The following is a 21,141-nucleotide window of genomic DNA, read 5'->3' as shown; positions in this document are numbered from 1 at the left end:
CCTTTATCCAAACCCTCTTGGAGAAAGGAAAGAATCTTAGGAATTTTAATTTTACTCCAAGAGAATCCCTTGGATTCACACCAACAGATATTTTTTCCATATTTTATGGTAAATTTTCCTAGTCACAGGTTTTCTGGCTTGGACCAGAGTATCTATAACTGAGTCTGAAAACCCACGCTTAGATAAAATCAAGCGTTCAATTTCCAAGCAGTCAGCTGCAGAGAGACTAGATTTGGATGTTCGAATGGACCTTGTACTAGAAGATCCTGTCTCAAAAGTAGCTTCCATGGTGGACCGATGACATATTCACCAGGTCTGCATACCAAGTCCTGCATGCCCACGCAGGAGCTATCAGAATCACCGAGGCCTTCTCCTGTTTGATCCTGGCTACGAGCCTGGGAAGGAGACGAAACGGTGGAAACACATAAGCTAGGTTGAACGACCAAGGCGCCACTAATGCATCCACTAGAGTCGCCTTGGGATCCCTGGATCTGGACCCGTAGCGAGGAACCTTGAAGTTCTGACGAGACGCCATCAGATCCATGTCTGGAATGCCCCATAATTAAGTTAACTGGGCAAAGACCTCCGGGTGGAGTTCCCACTCCCCCGGATGGAAAGTCTGACGACTCAAATAATCCGCCTCCCAGTTGTCTACTCCTGGGATGTGAATTGCAGATAGATGGCAGGAGTGATCCTCCGCCCATTTGATGATCTTGGATACCTCTCTCATCGCCAAGGAACTCATTGTTCCTCCCTGATGATTGATGTAAGCTACAGTCGTCATGTTGTCCGACTGGAATCTTATGAATCCGGCCTTCGCTAGTTGAGGCCAAGCCCGGAGTGCATTGAATATCGCTCTCAGTTACAAGATGTTTATCGGGAGAAGAGACTCTTCCCGAGACCATAGACCCTGAGCTTTCAGGGAGTGCCAGACCGCGCCCCAGCCTAATAGACTGGCGTCGGTCGTGACAATGACCCACTCTGGTCTGCGGAAACTCATTCCCTGAGACAGGTGATCCTGAGTCAACCACCAACGGAGTGAGTCTCTGGTTAACTGGTCTACTTGAATCTGGGGAGACAAGTCTGCATAATCCCCATTCCACTGTCTGAGCATGCACAGTTGCAATGGTCTTAGATGAATTCGAGCAAAAGGAACCACGTCCATTGCTGCAACCATTAGACCTATTACTTCCATGCACTGAGCTATGAAAGGCTGAGGAATAGATTGAAGAACTTGACAAGTCTTTAGAAGCTTTGATTTTCTGACCTCTGTCAGAAAAATCTTCATTTCTACAGAATCTATAATTGTTCCCAGAAAAGGAACTCTTGTAGACGGGGACAGGGAACTCTTTTCCACGTTCACCTTCCACCCGTGAGACCTGAGAAAAGCTAATACAATGTCTGTATGAGCCCTTGATCTGGAAAGGGACGACGCTTGGATTAGGATGTCGTCTAGGTAAGGTGCCACTGCAATGCCCCTCGGTCTTAGAACCGCTAGAAGGGACCCTAGCACCTTTGTGAAAATTCTGGGAGCAGTGGCTAAACTGAAAGGAAGAGCCACGAACTGGTAATGTTTGTCCAGAAAGGCAAACCTTAGGAACTGATGATGATCTTTGTGGATAGGAATATGTAGGTACGCATCCTTTAAATCCACGGTAGTCATGTATTGACCCTCCTGGATTGTTGGCAAAATCATTCGAATGGTTTCCATTTTGAACGATGGAACTCTGAGGAATTTGTTTAGAATTTTTAAATCCAGAATTGGTCTAAAAGTTCCCTCTTTTTTGGGAACTACAAACAGGTTTGAGTAAAACCCCTGACCTTGTTCCACTGTTGGAACTAAGTGTATCACTCCCATCTTTAATAGATCTCCTACGCAATGTAAGAATGCCTGTCTCTTTATCTGGTCTGAAGATAAGCGAGACATGTGAAACCTTCCCCTTGGAGGAAGTTCTTTGAATTCTAGAAGATAACCCTGAGAGACTATTTCTAGTGCCCAGGGATCCTGAACATCTCTTGCCGAAGCCTGAGCAAAGAGAGAAAGTCTGCCCCCTACTAGATCCGGTCTCGGATCGAGGGCTACCCCTTCATGCTGTCTTGGTAGCAGCAGCAGGCTTCTTGGCCTGTTTACAATTGTAAGAGTTTGGATTTCCACTGGCGCTTATAAATTAAGCTAGGATTTATGCTACCATTATATGTGTAACTTATCTAAGTGAGATATTATAAGTGATTCTGATTTGTATCAGGTGAAAAAACAATAGTATCTAAGTGTCTCAGACAACGGATATTTAGGATTTAAGTCCTATGTGTTGACTGGTATAAAATATTTTCTTAATGTTTTATAAAGAATAATATTACTAAATCTGTAATTACAGATGAAGTGGATAGTGTTTGTGAATAGGTTATGAGGAGTAAATAAGTGTAAGTGAAGCTAGTGACGATCCAATTAGCAGTGATTAGAAATGGATATAACTATATCCAAAAAATAAAGAAAGATGTTGAAGTGTTAAAACTATTTTATTAAACTAAATTTACTGTCAACAATAAAACTTTAGGATTAACTAAAAGATATATCGCAAATAAAACAAATAAAAGCAAATAAAACAAGGGACGTCTCCCTATGAACTTTTTTCAGTAAGTCGAGTGACTTGACAGTATATGGTCTCTGAATATAACTTGATAAACATAAAATGCCACCTTGGGATTAAAGCAAGCTGTAAGGTACCTTACAAATGTCTCTTGGGAATCGTGTAAGTGTCGATGTTCTGTGAGCTTCCTTCTCAGTTTTGTTCCTTTGCGGCTTAACGTGAGATAACAAACAAGCCTCCGTTCCTGATTGGTGGTTAGGGTCACACCTCTCTTAGGATAGGCTGTGACTGTGCACGCTGGATGTTTAGCGTGTTCAGATGTAAGTGATCTTTTTCAAGATGTTTGAACTGCAGCTGTAAAAAACTTTTCCTCTGCACTTTGGTGTGCGGTGTTGGGGATCCACTGTTAGAAAGAAAAGCTGTGCTCCACTTTCTCGCTGATCAGATCCTTGGTCCTCCTTGTGGTTTTGGCTCCTAAATCATGAAAATTAGAGAGTCCACTTGAGGGGCTGGATCGCAGCTTTTTGGAGTTTGTAAGACTTTCTTTAAACGTGGTTGTAGAAAAGTGGTAGTAGAAAAGTCTGGAGTAAAATCTACGCGTTTCACCCTCTGGGGGCTTTATCAAGATACTCCAGACAGTTTGAGTGATTCCTCATAAAGGTGTTTCTTGTGATCTTATTGGTTAGGTAATTAAGGTAGGTTCCATGGAGGCACACCTTCTTAGGTTTAAGGTGGAATTGCAAGTTAACAGTTTTTTGTATATAAAGGTGGTATTAAGGTTCACTTTATGCTTTTCACTCAACTTTTGACAAAATTAGATATTCATTTATGGAATCTTATACAACATAATAAATTAACTATTATCTCATAAGATATTATTATAACAGGGAACACAATAATGTGAGTTTATAAAAAATAGGCAATTTGGACTTTCTATCTAAAAAAGTTACATTGGGAATAATACCTTATGTTGTGAGGTGTTACACATAACGTTAAGCTAGTTTTAAAGCGATCTCTGAGGCAATAGATTAGTGTTAAGGATGAATTGTTGGTGTAAATACTACCATTCAGAATTATTGACGTTATACCTACATAAGTGACATCACTAAAGGTGGACTTGATGGAATAGTGTACATGGAGGACAGTGAGTCCATCATATGTTAGGATTTGGAATTATAATTTTATCCAAATATTGCAGATATAGAGGTTTTCTAATTCTGAATCCATTTGTGGGATTGGACTGCCAATAATTAGACAGATAGAGTTATTTGCGATATTAGCGATTATGTATATCAATATCAATTATGAGTGTACCTACATTTTGTAGTTTTGGGGGATCGCTCCTAAATATAAGGTATCAAGGGTACATAAAGCAAATATAACAAAAACATGCAATATAGAAATTTCAAAGAAAAATGGATATCTCTAATTCTGAATTTAGTCCTAGTGGCTGGAGGGTCTGTAATGTATATATGGTTTCTGATTCCATTCTAAGGAGTTCAACTTCTAAGTTACCTCCCCTCCAATTCGGAGTGATCTTTTTAATCCCCCAATATTTAAAATCTGATAAATTGTTGTTATGGTGTTCTTTAAAATGTTGGTATAAGTAGAATTCTTTTTTGCCTTTCTCTATTGTCCATAGATGTTCTCGGATTCTTTCCCTGAGGGTCCTAGTCGTTTCTCCAATGTATTGTTTATTACATGTGCATTGGATCATATATATTACCCCTTTATCTTGACATCTAATTGTGCAGTCTATGTCATATATTTTTCCACAAACTGTCTGTCTGAGACACTTAGATACTATTGTTTTTCACCTGATACAAATCAGAATCACTTATAATATCTCACTTAGATAAGTTACACATATAATGGTAGCATAAATCCTAGCTTAATTTATAAGCACCAGTGGAAATCCAAACTCTTACAATTGTTTTCAACCTAAACTACTAAGGAGGAGTAGTTTCCCCCATCCACCAGGCATACAGGATTTTTTAGTAAGCGCCAACCCTATATTCACTATTTCACTTCTTGGCCTGTTTACCATTGTTCCAGCCTTGCATTGGTTTCCATGCTGGCTTAGCCTGGGAAGCGTTACCCTCTTGTCTAGAGGCTGCAGAGTTAGGAGACGGTCCGTTCCTGAAGTTGCGAAAGGAACGAAAATTAGATTTATTCTTAGCCTTAAAGGGCCTATCCTGTGGGAGGGCATGGCCCTTTCCCCCAGTGATGTCTGAAATAATCTCCTTCAATTCTGGCCCAAAAAAGGGTCTTACCTTTGAAAGGAATATTAAGCAATTTTGTCTTGGAAGACACATCCGCCAACCAAGACTTTAGCCAGAGCGCTCTGCGCGCCACAATTGCAAAACCTGAATTTTTCGCCGTTAACTTCGCCAATTGCAAAGCGGCATCTAAAATAAAGGAATTAGCTAACTTAAGTGCTTGAATTCTGTCCATGACTTCCTCATATGGAGTCTCCTTATTGAGCGAATTTTCTAGTTCTTCGAACCAAAAACACGCCTCCGTTGTGACAGGAATAATGCACGAAATTGGTTGGAGGAGGAAACCTTGCTGAACAAATATCTTTTTAAGCAAACCCTCCAATTTTTTATCCATAGGATCTTTGAAAGCACAACTGTCCTCAATGGGAATAGTCGTGCGTTTGGCCAACGTAGAAACTGCCCCCTCAACCTTAGGGACTGTTTGCCATGCGTCCCTCCTTGGGTCGACAATGGGGAACATTTTCTTAAATATAGGAGGTGGGACAAAAGGTATGCCTGGTTTCTCCCACTCCTTAGGCCAGTGCTTTCCAAACTGTGTGTCGGGACACACTAGTGTGTCGGCAGCAGTGTGTAGGTGTGTCCCTGCTTCAGCAAAAAAAAATTTTAATTTAATTTTTAAAAACATTTTTTTTTTAGGTTTCTGACTTTCCGCCTGCCTGCTATGCATATCACATGGTTGACACATGATTGATACCTAGTGGGTCACAGATCATCTTAACCAATTGGTGCAGCTCAGTGGGAACTGAAACTATTCCCATTGGCGGCTTTGGCGGCACATTGGCTCCTGACTGCACGTGTAGTCTCCTTAATTGGCTTGTGACTGCATGTATAGTCAGTGAGTGGGACAGCAGTGTGTTTGCAGCGCGGGCAGTAGTCAGTAGGGCTCACGGAGCTCTGAGGGCGGCAGCTTAAACGCTTAGCTGAAGTCAGAGGGGTTTTTTTGCAGCTAGCTCCCAGTAGTGCATTGCTGCTCCTGCTCTTGATATATGGATAGGAAGTGGAAGCTTAAAAATGCTTGATGATGAAATGCGAGTATCTTTACCAAATATTCAAAAATTGTGTTCATCCCATCAACCTCATAAATCCCTTTAAAATAGTAAGTAGCTATTGGTGTTATTAAACTTTTTTTTAATTCTTGCACATACATACTGTTACTTGTAAATACATATTATTATTATATAATTTATGTATGTGTCCGTATATTTTAAAACAAGTTAGTTTAACCTCCTTTTTGCTAGTACAACTGAATTAATTAACGTGTCACGAAATGATGTAGGTCTAAAAAGTGTGTCACAAACATGAAAAGTTTGGAAAGCTCTGCCTTAGACACTATGTCCGCCACCCTTTTGGGTATCGGAAAGGCATCAGGGTGCACAGGGACCTCTAGGAATTTGTCCATTTTGCACAATTTTTCTGGAATGACCAAAGAGTCACAATCGTCCAGCGTAGTTAGCACCTCCTTAAGCAGGGCGCGGAGATGTTCTAACTTAAATTTAAACGTCACAATATCAGGTTCTGCCTGTTGAGAACCTTTTCCTGAATCAGAAATTTCTCCCTCCGACAGACCCTCCCTCACTGCCAATTCTGACTGGTGTGAGGGTATGACAGATAAATTATTGTCAGCGCACTCTTGCTCATCCGCTGTATTTAAAACTGAGCAATCACTCTTTCTTTGAAATGCTGGCATTTTGGATAAAATATTAGCTATAGAATTATCCATTACTGCCGTTAATTGTTGCATAGTAACAAGCATTGGCGCGCTAGATGTACTAGGTGTCGCCTGCGCGGGCATAACTGGTGTTGACACAGAAGGAGAGGATGGTGAACTACCCCCACTACCTTCATTTGAGGAATCATCTTGGGCAACCTTATTAAATGTGACAGTACTGTCCTTACTTTGTTTGGACGCCATGGCACAATTCTCACATACATTTAAAGGGGGGACCACCTTGGCCTCCATACATACAGAACATGTTCTATCTGAAGGTACAGACATGTTAGACAGGCTTATACAGGCTATTAATGCAATAAAACCGTTTTTAAACAAAACCGTTACTGTCTCTTTAAATGTTAAACAGAGCACACTTTATTTCTGAATGTGTGAAAAACTATGAAGGAAATATCCGATCCTTACCAAATTTGCACCCTAGTGTCTTAATGCTTTGAAAGTATTGCACACCAAATTTCAAGTTTGTAACCCCTTAAATGAGCAAACCGGAGCTATTTGATCAATTTACCAGCTTAAACCCACTACAGTCCCAGCCACAGCCTTTGCTGCGGCTTCACCTTTCCTTAGGGGATATTCGCCACAGAAATAAGCCTTCCAGAATCGTTTTTTATGGCCACCGGACCCTCTCACATGAAGCTGCATGCACTGCTTCCAGAAGTAACTGCGCAATTAAGGAGCGAAAATGAGGCCTCCTCCCTCTGCATACTGGAGTGAAAGGCCCTTCCTGACTAGAATAGGTGTCTAAATGACTGCCAGGCGATTAAAAAACGTTCCCAAAGTGTTTTCAAGTTCCAAAACACTCCAAAAGACACATAAATATTGTATAAATCAATTGATTTAGCCCACAATAGTGTCAACCAGTATATAGCCCATTAATAAGCCTTCATTCTGTTATGAATCTAAGAAAATGGCTTACCGATCCCAAAAAGGGTAAAGTGACAGTCTTCTAGCATTACTATGTGTTCTTAGAAAATTGACTAGTCATACCTTGAGCAGAAAAGTCTGCAAACTGTTCCCCCCAACTGAAGTTCTCTGGGCTCAACAGTCCTGCGTGGGAACAGCAATTTATTTTAGTTACTGCTGCTAAAATCATACTCCTCTTTAAACAGAACTCTTCATCACTTTCTGTTTTAGAGTAAATAGTACAAACCGGCACTATTTTAAAATAACAAACTCTTGATAGAAGAATAAAAAACTACAACTAACACCACATACTCTTTACCATCCCCGTGGAGATGCTACTTGTTCAGAGCGGCAAAGAGAATGACTGGGGGGCGGAGCCAGAGGGGGGGCTATATGGGCAGCTTTTGCTGTGCTCTCTTTGCCATTTCCTGTTAGGGAAGAGAATATTCCCACAAGTAAGGATGAAGACGTGGACCGGACACACCAATGTAGGAGAAAATAAATATATATATATTGCTATGTACTTTTATTATTTATATTTTTTGTCTGCTTTTCTTGTAATTAGAGTGTTTCCTCTCCCCTCAAAAAACTGGGCTGCATTATATTGAAAGCAGAACCGTGACACCCCTACATGCTGTATATTGATTGGTTGGTATGCACATGAGCTTATTATCTGTTCCTAATTGGCCACAGCAAAGAACGTGAGATAAACAACATTAAATAAGCTTTTCAAGGGAGTGTGTGTATAGCAAAACCATACATGTTTGCAAACAGATCTGCGATAATGTATTCTTACCTGATAAATTAATTTCTTTCTTGGTGGTAAGAGTCCACAAAATCCTTACTCTGTTGAACTTTCAAGGAGGAGGCAAAGACACCCTATACCAAAAGTCTTCAAATATCCCTCCCATTTCCCCTTCCTTCCCAGTTCTTTGCCTCATCAAGGAATAGGCATGGCTAGAGTTTAAACTCCTTCGCTTACTGGAGGAGGGTAATTAGCCCCCTTAAAGAATTATAACTCCATCTTCTCATTCTATTTTCAATTCCTAGGTATTCAGAAATGAGACCTTTGTAGAGTGGTTTGCAAGGCTGTATCCTGGTCTTCCTTACAAACAAGAGTAAGGATTTTGTGGACTCTCATCAGAATAGAAAGAAAGAAATGTTTTAAAAGCATTTACAACTCCATGCACACCTTTTGCAATGTAGTGAACAATTTATGAAACCTAAATATAAAATTGATTTTAAATGTCCCTTTAATTCTACAATCAACTTACAGAAGGCTTGGCAGCTGCCTCTTATATCTCTCCCTCGCCAGTGTCTGTTACAGTACCTTGCCCTCCGGAACACGGATAAGCCAAAGACAGGTCGAAGTGTTTGGGTACAACTTTGAATCCCAAGAGAATCGTCCGTGAGGATCAGGCAACAGGAAACTGCAGGTACCTAAACGGAGAACACAGAAACTCTCATTCTCCACCTCCCCATAATGCAGAGGAATTATATGGCATTTCAGTGGAGACTAAAAGTATCTGTACAATTTGGATAGACTTAGAGGATAACAGAATGTTGCATTAACAGCGAGGGGTGATGTCTGCATTTAAGGGACATGAAAGTCAAAAATACATTTTTATGATGACAATTAAAATAAAAAATCAAACTATCAAAATGACCTGGTATTCTTTTTTTTTAAAGCTCCTTTCCATGACACCATACTGAGGTATGCTCAGGAGAGTGCATGTGTCTTGAAGACTATTTGGCAGTAGCGTTTGCAGCAAAGTTTGTCACAAGGCTATGAACTTAGGGCTTCATGTATCAAGCTGTGGATGCTCGAATGAGTGAGCCTGCAGCCTATAGTTAAAAGGAAATGAAACCCAAAATGTTCCTTTCATGATTCAGATAGAGAATACAATTTTAAGCAACATTCCAATTTACTTCTATTATCTAATTTGCTTCAATCTTTGGGTATCCTCTGTTGAAGAAATAGCAATGCACATAGTTAAGTAACTCACACGAGGCATCTATTTGTAGCCACCAATCAGCAGTTACTGAGCCTATTTAGATATGCTTTTCAACCAAGGCTATCAAGAGAATGAAGCACATTACATAATAGAAGTAAATGGGAAAGTTTTTAAAAATCGCATGCTCTTTCTGAATCGTGAGATATTTTTTTTGTTTGTTTTATGTCCCTTTAAGTTGCTGTTATCATTGACGGGCATATGAGAAAAGTGGGGCCGTGTTGCAGAGAGATAAATGTGGGCAGTAGGATGCTGCCCGCAACCCACAATCACGGGTGGACAGATTTCTTAATTGGGAATCTGTCCGTCTGCACATTAGTTAATTGAGCCCATAGTGTCCAAGACATGTGTACACTCCTGAGCTTACCAAGTTTAGGAATGCTCTTCAACAAAGGATACTATAGAGCCAAGTACATTTGATAATATAAGTTTATTTTTTTCAAATTGCATGAATAATGAAAGTTTCATTTTGGTGCATCTGTCACTTCTGAGGTTCTTTGTAACGTCACAGACTATTAAACACACTGGAATTGCATAATCAACAAATTGATAATAAAAAGACAATGCAATATGATTTACTTGGAATTTCATATGAGCAGTAGATTTTTTTCTGACAAATATTTAACATTTCTTCCGTTTCCCTGCCCCCCTGTATCATGTGACAGCCATCAGCAAATCACAGACTCATATATGTATATACTAAATGTTTGCAAATGTTCACTAGGAGCTGGTTCCTTAAAAAGTGTGCATAAAAACAGTCTGGGCATAATTTTATATAGGAAGTCAAACAAAATGTTATTTTCATGCTCTGTCTAAATCATAAAAGGTTACGTTTGAATTTAATCTTCCTTAAAGGGACATGAAACCTATTTTTTCATGACTCAGCTAGAACTAGAGCATACAATTTTGAACAACTTTCCAATGTACTTTTATTATCAAATTTGCTTCATTCTCTTTGTATCCTTTATTGAAGGAGCAGCAATGCACTACTGTGAGCTAGCTGAGCACATCTGGTGAGCAAATGACAAGAGGCATATTATACAAAGAGAATAAAGCAAATTAAATATAAGTATATTTGAAAGTGGTTTAAAACTCTATGCTCTATCTAAATCACAAAAGAAAACAAATTGGGTTGCATGTCCTTTTAAGTGCCTGAAGATTTTGTAATCCAGCCAGACTGTTGCCTTTTTATCAAAGAAGTGGTAAATCAGTTACAAAAGCATGAGTGATAAATCTAAACTAATGTTTGCTTTCTATTACAATGTAGGCTTGTACATCACTATGCCTGTTTGTAATAAGAGAACTATAACACTTACTGCATTGGTAGATCTTGTTTATTTTTACAACGTCCAGAGAGCTCAGCCCAATGCGTTGGCCAATCAGAGTAGTGGGATTCCCAGTGGGTTCCAGCGTTGCTTTCCCGGCATTATTAGAAAAGGCAAATCTGTGTGAAAGAGATGGGAAAGATAAGGGTGTACGAGCACCAAGTGTACAGGTAACTACTAAGATTCACAGCGCATCTTTATGCGTCTTATGGGTAGATGTAAAACACAAGTTTTATGTCCTTTTAACATATGAGGGCTGGTTAGAGCGCAGAAGGGCTTTTTTAAGCGCAGTTAAAATTCATTATTTTTAAAGGTCTTGATCCAGTTGGTTGCTTCATCAGTTCCTGCTGGTTAAAGGGATATGAAACTCAAGATTCAGATAGAGCATACAATTTAAAACAACTTTCCAATCTCAAATTTGCTTCATTCTCTTGGTATCCTTTGTTGAAGGAGCAGTAATGCACTAATGGGACTTAGCTGAACACATCAGGTCAACCTAGGTTCTAGCTGCTGATTGGTGGCCGCATATATATACTGATTGTCATTGGCTCACCCATGTGTTCAGTTAGAAAACAGTAGTGCTTTGCTGCTCCTTCAACAAATTATACCAAGAGAATGAAGCACATTTGATAATATAAGTAAACTAGAACGTTGTTTAAAATTGTATGTTCTACCTAAATCATGAAAGAACATTTTTGGGTTTCATGTCCCTTTAAGGGAGGACAGCTATGAAAAATACATGTGTCAGGTGCTGTTTAAATAAATGTTTGAATTATAAGAACCCTGACATATATATTTTTCATATCTGTCCCCTCTTAACAAGGTAATATGGCAACCCTAATTATATATCATTTCTGAGCTGTTATGACGGAAGATTCTTTTGAAAACATCATTTACACATAAGCTCTTTGACAACCTTTAAGGGACATTACACCCTAAATAAATGCTAGATAGAATGATGAATTTAAAGAAAAGATTAGTCTGAGAAACACATGTAGATGTATTTTTAAAGTTCCATTAGCTGTATAAATACTGACAGAATAAGTGTAAAGTTTTAGTGTCAATAAAACTGTGGGAGCTGCCATGTTGTAACTTAGGTTACCTTCTCTGCTGTGGCCAATTAGGTGCAGTTATAAATAGGTCACTAAAGTGTGCAGCCAATGGCTGTGTGGAATATAACAATGTTCTGCACTTCCATTTCTAACAGGAACTGAAAAGCTTACATTTCAAAGTGAAATTACATGAAAAGGGGACAAAATAAATAAGTAAAGTATATTGCAGAGTTGTATATATATATATATATATATATATATATATATATATATATATATATATATATATATATATATATATATATATATATATATATATACACAATTTATCATTTTATATTACCATCTCAAAGTGTTTCATGTCCCTTTAATGCTTTAGTACTCAGTAAACATCATGCACAATTTACAGGCAGGTTTCTTGCTTACAACAGTGGAAGGAATATTCTTTTTCTAATCGCTACACACATACTTGCCATAATGTAGAACGGAGAGGTAATCATAGGGAGCTACTAGGTTCTGTGTATTAATTTTGTAGAAATTCCGCTCTTTGTCTACAATCAAAGAAATATGTAAGTCAGAAAAGAGAAAGTGCAGTGCATCTATTATATCACTAAACTTCTAAAATAGCGTTTCATTAATAACTAGTTTGGGCCTAAAATGTTGCTGTTAATTTTCAATAAATAATTTGTCCCTTTTAAGGAATATGAAACCCAACAATTTTCTTTTCTGATTCAGACAGAGCATACAATAAAAAAAAATCCAATTTACTTGTATTATAAAATTTTCTTCGTTCTCATGTTATTCTTTATTAAAAAAGGTACTGAGGTAGGTATCTGGAGGGCTACATGGTAGGAAATAGTGCTGCCATCTATAGCTATTGAATAGGGATAACATACTTGCAAAACTGCTGACATATAGTGTTCCAGATATGTGCACGCTCCTGAGCTTACGTTACGTCACACAGCTTTTTAACAAAAGATACCAACAGAACAAAGAAAATGTGATAATAGAAGTAAATTAGAAACTTGTTCAAAACTTGCATGCTCTATCAGAATCATAAAAGAAGAATAGTGGGTTTCCCTTTAAGAAAAAAAACTAAATTTATGCCTACCTGATAAATTAATTTATTTCATGGTGGTGAGAGTCCATGAGCCATTACTCCTGGGATTCAACTCCTGCCCACTAGGAGGAGGCAAGGATTCCCAAAACTCCAAGAGTACTTAATCCCGCCCACCTCTCTGGTATGCTAGCCTTACGTATAGCCAAGTAAGGAGAAGAAGAAAGGAAAAAGTAGGGAAAATGAGGTGCAAACTAGAAATGCCGCAAAAAAATAAAAAAATAGCAGAAAATGGGCGGGTCTCGTGGATTAATACTTAATTTATCAGGTAAGCATAAAAGTTTCCTTTCATAAGTTGGTGAGAGTCCATGAGCTGTGAAGTCCATGAGCAATTTGGGCGGGGCATTTTTTTTTAAACGCAGGTACCTAATTTCCAGAACCTAATTCCAGACAATGCTGCCTGAAGGACGTTCCTACCAATAACCGCTTTAGAGGAAGAAAAATATCAGTGGTAAAAGGTATGTAAGGATGACTGTGCTGCTGCCTAACAATTTGCAAATTGGAAAAGACTTTCAAGTCATCAAGACCCGAAAAAAGGCTTCTGGCCTTTGCCTGAACCTAAGAATAAAGGAACAAATTAGAGGATTGACAAAAATCCTTTATAGCTTGTAAATAGAATTTTAATGCTATTACTACATCTTAATTACGTAAGAACCTTTCTCAAATTACATGGATTAGGACAAAGAGAAAAAATTACAATCTCTCGATTGATGAAATAAGAAGTCTTAGAACCATATATACTATTTGGTATATAAAAACTATAAGCTGGAGGCCAAATGTTTCAGTAGACAATTACTGGCAACCTATATATACTATTTGGTATATAAAAACTATAAGCTGGAGGCCAAATGTTTCAGTAGACAATTACTGGCAACCTAAGATACATAAATAAAAAGAGAGAAGCGCTCAACCTGGGAACGAACAATAGCATAATAGCTTGTTCTATGGCTAGTTACCACCCTAGAAGTAGCCTCTTTTTGCTCAATGTGTGCCTTTCACAGAGAAGAACTTTCCTGTAGCATATCAGTCTGATCCTGACTTCACAGTACAGTTCAGACCCGAAATACCAGGCAATCCCTCTCTGAACGAGAGATATGGCAAAACCCCAAACGTACGTTTCGGCCTATTGTGGGCTTCGTCAGTCAGGTGCAGCCATATCCCTCTAGGCACACTGAGCAACGGGTCCACGTCTGGATTCCCGCATCACACTTAGGGAGACTTCCCTAAGTGTCATAATTTGCATAAATAAAAAAAGGAAAAAAAGAGGCTGCTTCTTGGGTGGTTTTCGTTTCCAGGTTGAGCGCTTCTCTCTTTTTATTTAGGCAAATTATGACATTTTGGGAAGTCTCCCTAAATGTGATGCGGGAATCCAGACGTGGACCCGTCGCTCAGTGTGTCTAGAGGGATATGGCTGCACCTCAATGACGAGGCCCACAATAGGCCGAAACGTACGTCTGGGGTTTTGCCGTTTCTCTCGTTCAGAGAAGGAGTGCCTGGTATTTCGGGGCTGGACTGTACTGTGAAGTCAGGATCAGACTAATCTTCTCTGTGAAAGGCACATGTTGAGCAAAAAGAGGCTGCTTCTTGGGTGGTAACTAGCCATAGAACAAGCTATTATGCTATTGTTCGTTCCCAGGTTGAGCACTTCTCTCTTTTTATTTAACCTAAGATACATGTAAAGAAACATGGAAGAGCTTAAAGGGCCAGTAAACCTAGAAAATAATGTTATATAATTCTGCACATAGTGCAGAATTATATAACATTATATTAGTGCTAGCTTTATATAACATAATATTGCCTCTGAATTCTTATTAAAAAAAGAGGGTTTTCACAGGCAATATTATGTTATATAAAGCTAGCACTAATATAATGTCATCCTCAAAAAACCCTCCCTCGACCCTAACTCCCCTGCAAACTACCGCCCCATATCACTGCTCCCACTAGCTTCAAAACTCCTCGAAAAACTAGTTTTCAATCGCCTAACCCACTTCCTGTCGTCCAACTCATTGCTTGACCCCCTGCAATCTGGCTTCCGCCCCCAACACTCAACTGAAACTGCTCTCACCAAGGTTACTAACGATCTCCTTTCTGCTAAAAACAAAGGCTACTACTCTATACTCATCTTACTTGACCTATCTGCTGCCTTTGACACTGTTGACCATCCCCTTCTCCTACAGTCTCTCAGTTCTCTTGGTCTCTGTGACACTGCCCTCTCCTGGATTCACTCCTATCTCTCTAACAGATCCTTCTCAGTCTCTTTTGCTGGTGACTCCTCCTCTCTATTGCCCCTGTCTGTTGGAGTACCTCAAGGCTCTGTCCTGGGTCCTCTACTCTTCTCTATTTACACTTCTTCACTGGGTAAACTTGTCAACAGCTATGGCTTCAGCTATCACCTCTATGCTGATGATACCCAGATCTACCTTTCCACCCCTGCACTCTCTCCTTCTGTCAACTCTCACATCAGCGACTGCTTATCTGGCATTTCTTCCTGGATGGCCTCTCACCACCTAAAAATAAATATGTCCAAGACCGAACTACTTCTAATTCCCCCCTCTAGCTCCACTCCCGTCTCTAATTTCTCTATCACTGTTGGCGGCACCACTATCTCCCCATCACCCCATGTCCGCTGCCTCGGAGTCACGCTTGACTCAAATCTGTCCTTCATTCCCCACATCCAACTGCTCTCTTCATCCTGCCGCAACCACCTACGCAATATCTCCAAAATTCGCCCGTTTCTGAGTGCTGAAACTACCAAACAGCTCATCCACTCCCTGGTAATTTCCCGACTTGACTACTGTAACAACTTACTAACTGGCCTCCCTCTCTCCCGCCTCTCTCCCCTCCAATCCGTCCTAAATGCATCCGCCAGACTAATCCACCTCTCTCGACGCTCTGTTTCTGCTGCGCCTCTCTGTGAGTCCCTTCACTGGCTCCCCATTCACAACAGAGTTAAATTCAAAATTCTCACCCTGACCTACAAAGCCCTCACCAATGCTGCCCCACCCTACCTGTCCTCACTCATCAACAAATATACTCCTGCCCGTCCCCTAAGATCCAACAACGACCTGCTTCTTGCGTCCTCTACCATCACCTCCTCTCATTCTAGACTACAGGACTTCTCTCGTGCGGCACCAACCCTCTGGAACGCACTTCCTCGAGATGTCAGACTTGCCCCTAACCTCTCCTCCTTTAAACGTTCCCTAAAGACCTTTCTGTTCAGGGAAGCTTATCACCCGACTTATTAACAAACTAACCAACTAACTAACAGTTGCCCTCTATCTCCTCACTAATATCATTCTCACCTCTGCAGTCCCCACCTCCTGTTTCCAATCCTCCTACCCATCTAGATTGTAAGTTCCCACGGGAACAGGGCCCTCAACTCCCCCTGTATTTGTCTGTAAAATGTTGTGTCTTATCGTATTGTTTCTCCACTGTACTGTTATCCTTGTACCCATGGGCAGCGCTGCGGAATCTGTTGGCGCTTTATAAATAAAGAATAATAATAATAATAATGTTATATAATTCTGTACTATGTGCAGAATTCTATAACATTATTTTCTAGGTTTACTGGCCCTTTAAAGGGATACTTAACTCAAATTTTTTCTTTCATGATTCAGATAGAGCATGTAATTTTAAGCAACTTTCTCATTTACTCCTATTATCAATGTTTCTTCATTCTCTTGCTATCTTTATTTAAAAAGCAGGAATATTAAACTTAGGAGCCAACCTATTTTAGGTTCAGCACTGTGGATAGCGCTTGCTTATTGGTGGCTACATTTAGCCACCAATACGCAAGTGTAACCCAGGTTCTGAACCAAAGATACACATAAATAATACAGAGGGAAGGCCCAGACATGTACCCAACAACTATCTTCAAACATTCCACTTCTTACCTGTCAAAGAGGCAAAAGTGACGCAGAATAAGAGTTATGAGAAATTCCAGAGAATGCTGCATAAACATTCATGATACAAAGTTATTGCAAACCACTTGCGCATCAATTGAGTGGCACAGTTTGTGTTTCTTATAAAGTTGCCTTGATTACTACATGGGTGTATTCTATGGCTTCCAGGAAGTTGGTTACGCTTCCTTAAGCAGAAAACCTTTTTTTTTTCACAATACACACTCTATCATGGGTAGAGGGACATTAAATAAACCTCTGGTAGTGTGTCCTCAAAGCCATCACTTAACTGTCCAGAACCATATTAAAATTCAACTGTGCCATTGTATAGGAGACTGAAAACTACAAGAGCCTAGAAAGTGTATACAGGCCAACATACTTACCAAACCAGATACTGCCCCATTAGCTTGATAGGGGTCAACTAATACCATTCCACTAATGCCAAATCCCTCAGTCCAATAAGCAAAACCTTTTAATGCATTATTCAAGGTGTGCTGGATTTAATTGGCTTTATCTTCTTGGAGCCATCTACCCCTCTCTAAACTACTGCACACTAATCCTGCCCCTAACACAAGATGGGTCCATCCCATCTGTCTTTTTTGCCCTCATCCTACAGCATCAAGGATAGGGTAACCCTCACTCATTCACCCTCTCACTCCACCATCCTCAAAATGAGGCTCAACCACTTTCACTCTTTCCTGTTGACCAGCCCAAGTTTCTACCACTGTCTATGTCCCTATTAGTTGGTATCTCAGTGACCGAGCTGCTCTAACAGGGTGTGCCCCTCTCACTCCTCTCTATCCAGCTAGCTCAGCTTTTTCACAGGGTTTCCCTCTCTTTCTCCAAAAGATTCCATAATGGTTTTGCATAGCAAGATATAACTTAAAATGTACTGCCCTGTCCATCTAATTGGTGTTTTTGGAGTGTCCTGAGTAGGAGAATTGTTGCCATTGATTGTGCAATGAACATGTTCCATATGATAACTTTACATTGATGTTGTATTACAGTTTTTGTAAACATTCATGCATATATTTATTTTTTATTATGAATCAATGCTATTGTGTACCTAGAGTTATGGAATTTGGCAAAGCTTTACAAACAAATGAACATGATAATAAAAAAATATAATAATTATACATTTGCAGTTTATGCAACATGTTTTCTAATGCAGATAACATGCATGAATGTATGATATGTTTACTCTTTTACTGTTTAAACAAACACTTCCTTGTTGCTGATAATTAAACTATTACTGAGGGTGGGCAAATACATAATCCCAACAACATGTAAAGTGTGATGAATAGAGCTGTGTTTTTCTTGAATTGTGTATGAACAAAAACATAAATCAGAATACCCCCCCCCCCCACACACACACACACACACAGTGAATAGCTGTGATTATGTTTTTTATTATTTTAACCTCTTAAGGACATGTGACGGAATTTTTCCGTCATAAAACAATTGAGCAAACTGAAAGCTGTGTCCTTAAAGGGTTAACTGAGTAAGCACAAGAACCTTAGCACTGCAGTGCTTTTGAGCAGTGAAGGCTATTAAGATAGGAAAGTCCAGTAAGCCTGTAAAAATTTGCTTAAAAAGTGTTTTTTTGATAGACTGGAATACAGCTGTTGTCCTCATGCAAACTTTTAGGAGAGTAGAGACGGTACAAAGAGAAAAAATGAAAAACAAAGCAACAATCGGTTTACTAAAGTTTTAGAACTGAATGGAATGGCTTGAAATTTGAAGAAGAAAAAAAAGAAGAAAATAAATATATATAGTGCCCAGCTAAATGGGGATGTTACACGTGTGTTTGCAGGTGCATAGCACTCCTCAGCACTGGCCTAGAGCCGCAACTACATCACTGCTTGTTTTTGCTCTGTAACAGCTCTGGAATTGGTCACATTATATGATTTACTGCACCTGCTTTCTCTCTCCTGTGCAGTTATTTATCTTCTATTCTATTTATGTTCTCTCATGTTGCCCTATTCTCTTTATGTGTCTCTTTCCGGCATTTTATGCACAGCTCTCATGCTTCATCTGCAGATCACTATACTATGTTCATTGTATCCTTAATGATCTCTTCATTTCTTTCTATGGCTGCCAGTGCTTATCTTTAAACTTTTTTCAGCTTGTATAACTGATATGATGTGTTCACATTTTTTTTTTAAATAGGGATCTGGAAGAATAACAGTATTCAATAACACGAGCATACAAACAGCATTTGTCTATCCCTCTAAAGGAATTTAAATATCATACCATTGCACACTTTTGATTTGTTTATGAAGATTTGATGGACATTTAATCCTATAAAATTTCAGTTACTGAAGTGTATATACTTTTATAAACAGTGGAGCAAGCTCACCACATATATTACATATATACATTATTATTATTATTATTATATGTCATAGATACCAGGCTGCCAAGGCTAACCCCCACCCCCCTACTACCTGACTCCCTACTTATTACACCAGTTTTGGCCCTTTCATGGCTTACGGGATCTCCCAAACCTTTTCTGTTTCATGTTTTACTGTTTGTACCTCCTCATGGAAAAGCTGATCCCTTACCGCCTGACCTCTCTCCGACTGGCCGGGCTCTTGGAACTACTGGCCGGACTAACCCCGGGCGCCCGCTAACCAGCGGTCCTTTGTCCCAGAGCTACTCTCATTTGGGGATTTGTTGTGCCTTTGGTGGACAAGGGCTGGGGTGATTGCCGAGGGGGAGCCCACCCGAGAACCGGAGGTTTTGGACACCCCCACCTCAATATCTTTGCCAGGCTGTCACTGTGTTCCTAAGTAACGGATCATGCCGCGTTTTGGACTGTAGCATCTGGGGACCAGGAGCTTTCCAACAACACCCTGGAAGTGCCGCTGCTCCCAAAACCCCGACCTAGGTACTGTGGGGGCTCTATGTGACTCCTATATAGGCGCCGGACCGTCTGGAGGGGCGGACATGGCGTGAGATCTTGGGATCAGATAAGGTTCTAAATGTGTATATAAGCTGTGTGGTTTTCCCAATAAAGTCTGTTTGTGTTTCACTTTAATACTGGTCTTGTCTAGTTATTAGGTTGGGCTACTTGCTATAATCACTTTCCAGCTATACAGCTACAGGCTCTGGGGAGGAAGCCGGACCTTTTGGCGGAGCTACAAAGTCAGGGTAGCCGGTGTCTGTCACATTGGTGGGACCGGTGGAATATGATTCTTCCACACGGTTCCTGCTGACAGAGGAGAAGCGCCACAGTAGCCTGCAACCATGGAAGCCAAGTTCCAATGGAAGGTCCTAGTTCTGCACAGGACGAGCTGGTATGAAGGGACTTTATTCGCTGGCAATTCTGGAGGGAGGCTCTTCAACAGGAAAGGTCCTGGAAAGGTTATGGAAAGGTCCTCCCCACTGCTGAGGAAAGGTACTGGCTCCAGCTGGAATTACGAGTGCCTTTTCTGGGAGAGAGCAGCCCAGGGAGGAATGGCTATCTGAATTAGATGGACTGGCCCAGACTGAGAGGATGCTGGATGACGGCTACAGGGCCCTCCGATGGCATGCTGTACAAGGGCGGCCGTGGCTGGAGGATGGCATCCCCACAGAGGGCTTTGGTGGCCCTGGATTGCTATTTGAAAAGCTGACAGAGGACCCATTAGTGAGTACTGAAAGAGACTGCTGAATCTCTTGGGGGTACCCTGGCAACAAGCCAATCTGGATTTTATAAGTGTCCAGGAATGGGAGCTGGAAGTGGCCTACAAAAAGCTGCTAGACTCGGCTCAGCAGCCTGCTACGGAAGAAGAGCTCCTATGGCACATGCAGCAAATACTGGCCCATCTTGACGAACCTGTTTCTGCACAAGGAAAGATGGGATGGAAGGCTGCATCTACCCAGCAGCTGGTCGAGGGTTCGGGGGATGGAGAAATCCTCTCATCTCCCAAGCGGCAGAGCGATTCCCAGGGAGCGTAGGTCGCCCACCTCTCTCCCCAGCAGCAGAATGATTTCCAGGGAGAGGAGGGAGCCCACCTCCCTCCCCAGCAGCAGAATGACTTCCAGGGAGAGGAGGTAGCTGACCTCTCTCTCCAGTGGTGGAGCCCATTCCCGGGAGAGGAGACAGCCGGCTCTTCATCCCCAGTGGCACAGCCATTCCTAGGGAGCAGATGTAGCCGACCTCTCTCCACAGCAGCAGAGCCATTTCCAGGTAGAGGAGGTAGCTGACCACTCTCCCCAGCAGCAGAATGGCTTCCAGGGAGAAGAGACAGCT

At 40.6% G+C, this 21,141-nt stretch overlaps 1 protein-coding gene across 1 annotated transcript in view; it reads right to left on the bottom strand.

Annotated features, from left to right (window-relative positions):
• Window positions 1-21,141, bottom strand: part of LOC128666004 (embryonic protein UVS.2) — a 164,275-nt gene that overhangs the window by 58,319 nt on the left and 84,815 nt on the right. Inside the window, exons 7-9 of the mRNA XM_053720346.1 lie at window positions 12,358-12,439; window positions 10,828-10,955; window positions 8,830-8,939 (exon numbers count right to left, since the gene is read on the bottom strand). Coding sequence (XP_053576321.1) covers window positions 8,830-8,939; window positions 10,828-10,955; window positions 12,358-12,439 — 320 coding nt within the window. The remainder of the gene's footprint in view (window positions 1-8,829; window positions 8,940-10,827; window positions 10,956-12,357; window positions 12,440-21,141) is intronic.

Source organism: Bombina bombina, chromosome 7 (genome assembly GCF_027579735.1).
Source record: "Bombina bombina isolate aBomBom1 chromosome 7, aBomBom1.pri, whole genome shotgun sequence".
NCBI lineage: Eukaryota > Metazoa > Chordata > Amphibia > Anura > Bombinatoridae > Bombina > Bombina bombina.
The sequence above is the reverse complement of the archived record's forward strand: the minus strand, read 5'-3'. Positions and strand labels throughout refer to the sequence as shown.